The sequence below is a fragment of the Monopterus albus genome, unplaced genomic scaffold (genome assembly GCF_001952655.1).
Source record: "Monopterus albus unplaced genomic scaffold, M_albus_1.0 scaffold117.1, whole genome shotgun sequence".
Classification (NCBI taxonomy): Eukaryota; Metazoa; Chordata; class Actinopteri; order Synbranchiformes; family Synbranchidae; genus Monopterus; species Monopterus albus.
In genome coordinates this window covers 1,407,058-1,415,214 of record NW_018127997.1, presented here as the reverse complement: position 1 = coordinate 1,415,214, position 8,157 = coordinate 1,407,058, and the positions used below count along the sequence as shown (strand labels likewise).

Here is an 8,157-nt window from a genome sequence, read left to right as displayed (position 1 = left end):
TTTGCGCTGGTCGAAGGCACCGCATTTTCTTCAGTGTCGACCATTTTTTGCTCCGCTTTTCGCCTGTCGCCCAGGTGCACGCACAGCCGGCAAACTAGTTTACGGAAGCCCAGTCTGTACCACGCATGCGCAGCAATAGAAACGCGTTACATTATATCGAACAGTTATCGAGCTTCTATTAAAGTTTTATCGAGGAAATTTTTATCGCGATAATTATCATTATCGTTTTATCGCCCAGCACTAACAGGTGACAGCTGCTGTATTAGCTGCCTTGAGTCATGACAGTCTCTAAAACAGATGTGAATAGGAACCCTCAATGCGCACCAACAAAATTTTACAGGACTGCCATGACTCCAGATTTTGTAGTGAATCTAGAGATGCTATCCATGAGAGGGATAAACTGAAGATCCATACCCTCAATCTGCTATGTTGCACATATCTGAGGGCATGGAAGTTGATCAAACTGATCAATAAACTGGATGACTGGATTTAGCTAAAGCTTCTAATACTGCAGGGAGCTGGCTAGGATAGCATTTATTTCTTAAATTATGTATAATGATGATGACCATGTTAGTAGTGCAGAGTTTTTACTGCTGTTGCTTACTCGTGCTTGGTCCAACATTTTATAACTGGGAAATGAGTTTAATGTGAACTTTACATAACATTATATTCATGAAAACAAAAGTGTGGCTCACTTGCCGAATGTAGTAAAATACAGGTTGCCCAAATTCTGAGAAATATTTTACGCAGCAGTATTTATCTGATGTAAATGAATTAGACTAAATCAAATAAAATAAATCAGTTCTTGACTTTGTGAATCAAAATCGAAATGAAACATCAGTGCCAATATGCAGCTCTACCCATTAGATTTGTTTTTTGTGTTTTTAATCATGACCAAAATTGTGTGAATGTGGGACATTTTACAATTTAAAAAAATGAATTAGTCAGTGATTAGTCTCTGATAAACAATGGAATGGTGACAATGTTTTTAAATGACCTATCTTTGCCTGTACTGGTCTACTGCTATAAACAATACAACTAAATGTAATCACTATGCCAACAGAAGCAGTACAACAGCTAACATGACCATTCATGAATCAGCAGCCAATGCAAGTGTAAAACGGTGAATGTTCAACTTGTACATGGAGAAAAAATGTTATTTTTTTATGACATTGTATCTAAAGAAATCACATAATATTTAAAGTTAGGTTTGGCTTTCAAAATATTTGTTTCATCAGACTCAAGAAGATTTGACAAATGATATGCAAGAGTCTTTGTGGTCATTACTTGTTGGCATCAGTTAGCAATGTCAGTACAAACTAACATTTATGGAGGACAAAATGCCAATATTGCTGCCAACATTTCTTCCTGCTAATTACAATAGCTGAAAAGCTGGTCCATGCATTTGTTACTTCCAGGCTGGACTACTGTAACTCTTTACTATCAGGATGTCCCAATAATTCCCTAAAAAGCCTCCAGTTAATCCAAAATGCTGCAGCCAGAGTACTGACAGGAACTAGCAAGAGAGATCATATCTCTCCCATATTAGCTTCTCTCCACTGGCTCCCTGTAAAAGTCAGAATAGAATTTAAAATCCTTCTCCTAACATACAAAGCCCTTAATGACAAGGCTCCATCATATCTTAAAGACCTCATAGAGCCTTATCATCCTAACAGAGCACTTCACTCTCAGAGTGCAGGTTTACTTGTGGTTCCTAGAGTCCACAGAAGTGATAAAGCTTATAGTTAGGGCTGGATCAGGTGACCCTCAGCCTTCCCTTAGTTATGCTGCTATAGGCCTAGGCTGCTGGGGGGCCCATGATCCTCTCCTCTCCTCTCCTCTCTCCCGTAGTGTGTCCTCTCTCTCTTCTTCTCCCTTTACCTTTCTGCAGGTTGCCCTGGCTCTGTACACAGATCTGATTACTAAGAAGCCAGTCCTTTAACTGTGTAGAGAAGGGCCAATAAGTAGTGCTACTTCTTAGGTGTTCCGGTATGTTATTCCAGTCCTTAGCCCTTAAATCATCATATAATGTACAATAAAACATAAAGTGTACTTTCTTTTGGCCTCACCTAAATCATATAACAAACCAAATGTTTTCTCTTCAGGGAGAGCAGAGACCTGCTTCTATAGGAACAGTGCCTGGGAGGGACAATGCATATTAATTACATCTCTGAACATATGCCAGAGTTAGCCAGAAAGCACATTTTCAGCCAGCCACACAAAATACCCACAGCTGAGCAGGTGTTTCCAGGACTCATGTGTAGATAATGCGCAATACCAGTAAAACCAGTCTGCTGTGAGATTATTCCATAACATTACAGGCTACTTACTTGTGAAGGCTACAGCCCTTTAGGTCCAACATGTTTAGTCTGATCTGTTCTCAGTCTGGAAGTTGTTTGGTCTTATAACCTACTTTGGACTTAGACTAGGGACAGGTGCTAGAAGAGGGATGAGAGACCATGTGTCACATACTCTCTTCAATCCAACCAAACACTACTTCTGATCACTTACAGTATGACACAGTCATTTAAACAAGGACCTGTTGTGAAGAAGTAGACTAAAAGCTTGAAAGGAATGAGTAAGATTATTTTCAGCCTGCAGCCATGCAACTTGAACAGGATATTCCAGTGCTTGTGGAACTAGTGTGGAAACTAAAAACTGTTGGTGGAATCTCCACACTGTGTCAATACCTGCCTGTTAGTTTGAACTTATGTGGGCTGTGTTAATAATTATTCACTACCAAGCCCAAGGAGAGACAAAGATAAGATCTTTCCAGATTACTGTCAAGTATATTTTACTGCTGCTTCACTGAATGCTTCTTTTTACTTGCATTTGAGAGTGGACACTGCAGACAGAGAAGCGACACTCAAATCACCTTCACACAAATATTTTGCAGACTACATAAGAAACACGGACATCTTTCCACCACGGCACACATTTAGGTTTCATTATTCAGATTAAGGGAGTTTTTCCTCCCCACTGTCACCAAGTGCTTGCTCAAGGGGGATTTGTTGGGTTTTCCCTATGTAATAATATTGATAACAGTAAGGTCTAGATCTTACTTTGTAAAGTGTCCTGAGATGACTTTTGTTGTGATTTGGTGCCATACAAATAAAATTTGATTTGATTTGATTACAGTACTGATGGCTTATAAAATCAAGTCTGTATTATTCCCTTTAACATTTTACATCAATTCATTGCAAGGTCGTCTTATGGCAGCAACTTAGTTTCATTGCTTAATTTCTGCTAAGCACAACTACACTATTTTCTTTAAGAGATCAGACATTTAAAGCCATCATAGGTAATTGTCATGATTCATCTGCACTTGCTGTTTTGAGCTTTTATTTTGATACACGTCCAATGTTATCCTGGTTCTGCCTTCAGCGCTAGCCTTACCTGCCTCAGATAACATACCTACATCACATTTTTGTAAATGGCCAATTAGTATATAAGCCAGTGAGACTGTTGTTTGAGAACTTGATCAAAGACTTTCCTGCACCTGAGTTCCAGGGTTAGCTGTTTTCCCTGTCAGACAATCTTTTTTTAAAGCCTGAACTGACATCTTAAAATAACTCCTGCTGTCTCACTAGTGGCCCCAAACCCAAAGATATTCAGTTTACTGTGATATAAGGCAAAGAAGAGCAACAAATCCTGAGCTGAGAACCTAAAACTATGTAATATTTTGTATTTATTTCGAAAAAATCACTAATGCTTAATTATTATGATCAAGACAGTTTTCATTTAATCTTCTGTTGTTCATCTAATTGATTGATTAATTTATCATTTCAGCCCAAGTGGAAAAAATATAACATTAGCTTCTTTTAGTTCTGCTGCATTTTTGTGTTTATAGTGTTGAATTATCAACAGACAAAAATCTAATTCCAACAAGTGGCAGCAAGCCATGCAGCACATACCAGAACCTGTTTGGTTTATTCGTGGTCTCTGGAGTCACAAAGTATGAGAAAGTAATCAGTCAATGAACATGATTAGTCAAACCTCAAACTAGAGCTCACTTCATAAATAAAAATAGCATAAAAAGGTTATATTATTGGAGGATAGTCACTGTGTGGTCACTACGTTTCACCTAGCTTTTACTGAGGTAAAAATACAAGGAGTATGACAAACTGTGCTTCAATTTCTGAAAAAGCTGTGCCCGGATAAGCTGACATGTATGCCTTACAGTCATTACAGTATTATTTTGAATGCATGTTGCTAATTCAGAACACTTAAGATCACTTCCTTGAAAGGTGCATTAACTAAAGTTTTACACATTGTCTGGTAAATAAAGTGAAAATGGGACAAAACGTGGTGTCTCAGCATTACCTGTCACAGTCCTGTACTTGGTCTGCTTTACTTTAACAATACAAGTGAATTCTGGTCTTAGTCTGGTTGTTTGGTCTCAGTTTGAACCTCACTAAATAAGATATGATGGTCAATAACGTGGCCAAAGAATGCACTGACATCAGATCTATTAATAACTTTATAATAATCAATGTATGTTATATGGTGTCTTCATTGCCTTTGTGCACAGGGCCGAGTACATGTTCTGACTACCTCTGTCACCACAGTCTTATGTCAAACCTAATAAGATGGCAATTACTAAAATTCTGACAGCTAAAAAAAAAATGCTTCTTGGGTTATGTACCTTCTCTTCATGGTCCCGGTAGGCCTGTAATTCAACACTGTGAACACAGATGAACCAAAGTACACCTTTCAGTGTTTGACCATACCAAAGAATGTGTAGAGTACCACCAGCACTTCAGCCACAAACGTTTTGGGAATGGACAGGTGTGTCCTAGCTGACTGCAAGCAACAGGGAACCCTTGAAAACATCCTGTCTGTTCCACAACATAAAAACTTCCATTGGTTTGCAATCCATCCAGGTAATTAATTGACCTGCAATGGCTCATCCACCTGGAACTGAGGTTATAACTGCACACCATGCACAGTCAGTATGCGTGAATATCAGTGTGCACCTTGTGAAGACTAGAGAGAGAGCACGGAGCAATGGTCACACACCTACAAATGGGCTCAAATGCTCTAGTTTGCCACAGGTGGTCAAGATTAAGTGGATCAACCTGTGATGATGTAGCTGGTGTAGATTCTAGTAACATTACTGCTGTTCACGGTGACAGAATGAGAAGGACAGTCTCCTTCATTTCCACTGGTGCATGAATATGTCAGATGCAAAGTGCAAAATGTCTAGTAACAAATCTCACCATTTCCTATTGGCAAACAGTTTTGGCAGATCAAGAGCCAAGACATTTTCTAAATGGTTACTTTATCAATCACAATTTGGTTCATGATACATCATACAGTAAACTTTATTTAATTAAAAACAAATTTCATCATTGAAAAGTTGTGTGTTTATGTTGATAAGACACTGCTTGGTGGATTATTTGCAGGCAAACAGAATTTTCCAGTAAACTCAAACAATTCATATAATGTCCTCAGTCTCATATTGCTAGACGTGATGAGCAACAATATATTCAGTCATTGTGTGTTAATAGGATTCTGAGTAACTAAATGTGGTTTTCTTTACTGGGAACTAGTAACAGATCGTGTGTCCAGTTTGCTTACCCACTTTATCCACTCCGTACTTGTGGCCCGCCACCTGATGTGACAGTGGGACGCAGCCGTTCGGGTGGCCGTGGCCCTGTAGCCCCGGAGGCCGCTGGACACAGTTCTCTATCGCCGTGGGGCCACTGGAGAGCCGCGGGGTCAGATTGACCCCAAGAGCTGAGATGGGTGTTGAGTTGGGGGTCAGTTCCAGTCTCCCGAGAGCTAGAGAGGACTCCATCATCACTTGATGCCGAGTTGTTGACATGTGTATATATTAAAAAGAGGGAAAAGAACGCTTTCGTCGAAAATAAAAAATAAAAATACAAATGAATAATAAAAATGTTTATGATTGTATCGTTTCACATGCTGTGATTACGTAAGAGCAAACTGCAGCCCCGCACACCACTTCATCAAATTGCCTGGGCGTGAGGTTGAGAAGCCTTCATTTAAATGGTCCAGTCCAGACAAAACCGGCACAACAGCCTCGGCTGCATTCGCTGTTTTCGGCCACCGACAACCACGTTGACAGACAGCAGTACTGTCGTAAACCCCGCCGTGTCCGGTGGTGAAGCAGGGCCCCCGAGGCAACGCTGATTCAATGGTTTTCATATCTTGAACAGGAGCATAAATACATACTGGCCACATCCCACTTCCTACCAGTCTCAAACGCAGCACATGCAAACGAAGTATCTGTCCGTGGCTTCCAAAATAAAACGAATGGAGACGTATAGATAATGCAATTTTACCATGATAATTACAAAAATACAAAGCTCTCCTACTAATGACAAAATGTCTGCTTCCTTTCTTTCGTTTTACGGCTCTGCACGATCCAAAACGTCCTTATTCTGACTGAAAACGAACATATTTCGGGCCTTTATTTTGAAGGTTAATTGACCCAACGTCCGGTTTTATCCTTGTCAAACACAGCCAGTCTGAGGCAGCTCCACTTCCTCACTGAAGAAGTAAATAGTGTTGTTTCTCATGAGCCTAATGGTGATGTTACGACACAGTTAAAAGTGAGATCCCCTTCCACACAACAAATACAGAAGCAGGTAGGGCGAATAGAGACAATACATCCTGACATTGCGTGAAGAGAAAATCCAATCCAGGCTTTAACTGATCATGTATCAATACAGCTGTTAAACAATAGACTGTTAAACAAGCCCTTGCTCTCCTCACAATTCAGCAGATAAGAGAGTATAACCGTCATCAAAACCGAGGACTGTGCGCTAAAGATGAGCACGAAAACGATGCAGCGTCGTCCTAATATCCACGGTATTAAAAGAGCTCGACAGCAGAGTCTTCCTCAGCTGTAGATATCCAGGTCAGCGTGGGCGGCAACCTCTCTACTTAAACGAACAGCGCCCAAAGCCTCCAATACATTTCTCACTACTGTCGCAAAAACATATCTAGTCATACCTTTGCGGCAGTGGCAGCACTACATTGCTTTTTATATTTATACAATATTCAAGTCATGGATGTACAGTATTAAAGGAGATTCAAGTAGCTACAAAGCTTTACGACATGTTTCAGTTATGCAATACATACATCCATGTTCAGTGTTAAGAATAAAACAGCACAAAAACACAAACAGACATAATATTATATAAACATTAAGTTAAATGTCAGGGACCTAAGGAGCAGCATAAACAAGTCAAATAGCCTAACTGGGGCTTAACCTTCAATGTTTTACATATATACAAGTTAATGTGTATCCACACAAAATTACCAGAGAATCCTAGTTTTATTTCCACAGCAGCACATTTAAAGTGTGGATGTATATTGCAAGCAATTTTCTTAGTTGATAATCAGCAGCATTAACAAACAGTACAATTAATTGTTAACAATTTATGCAATACAGTGCTCGTTTTCCACAATAAAGGTTTTCAACTCTGTTGCAAAATCAAAGTATCCTAATTTACAAATTTAAAGAATGGATGCAGTAAACAATTAATCTGAATCATATGTTCAACAACAGAAAAAACTGCTTCCGCCACCATCTGTCCAAAGTAGGTTATAAGGCTAAACAACTTTCAGACTGAGAACAGATCAGACTAAACATGTTGGACCTAAAGGGCTGTAGCCTTCACAGGTAAGTAGCCTGTAATGTTATGGAATAATCTCCTCACAGCAGGCTGGTTTTACTGGTATTGTGCATTATCTATATGTGAGTCCTGGAAACACCTGCTCAGCTGGTACAACTCCTTTTCTGTTGAGGCATCTCAAGGTCAAGGTCAAAGGTCAAAGTGTTTATTTGTCATATGCACAGTTAGGAAACGTGTTTCCCTGTACAATGAAATTCTTACTTTGCCGTCCACATGAATGCCAAAAAATACAAATGAAATATAAAGTAGATAAATAAGTAACACAAAATCTAAGGCACTTTAAGCAGCAAATGCAGCAATATGATAAAAATATATGAGTATAATAAGAGAATGTATGCTGCATGGGAGCAGCATGTGCACTAGTCAACAGTCAATGTGCAATTATGCATGTGCAAACTGAGAATGTAAACAGTACAGGTGGACAGTACTTTTTTTTTATTGAAACAAAGTAACACATTAACAAAACAGTACCGAACATGGGAGACAAGAA

The 8,157-nt window shown here is 39.3% G+C and overlaps 1 protein-coding gene across 1 annotated transcript in view; it reads right to left on the bottom strand.

Annotated features, from left to right (window-relative positions):
* ipmkb (inositol polyphosphate multikinase b) overlaps positions 1 to 6,916 on the bottom strand; it is a 26,704-nt gene extending 19,788 nt beyond the window's left edge. Inside the window, exon 1 of the mRNA XM_020611716.1 lies at positions 5,581 to 6,916. Within this exon, the coding sequence (XP_020467372.1) occupies positions 5,581 to 5,827 (247 nt within the window). The 5' untranslated portion in view covers positions 5,828 to 6,916. The remainder of the gene's footprint in view (positions 1 to 5,580) is intronic.
* Positions 6,917 to 8,157: the final 1,241 nt, after the last annotated feature.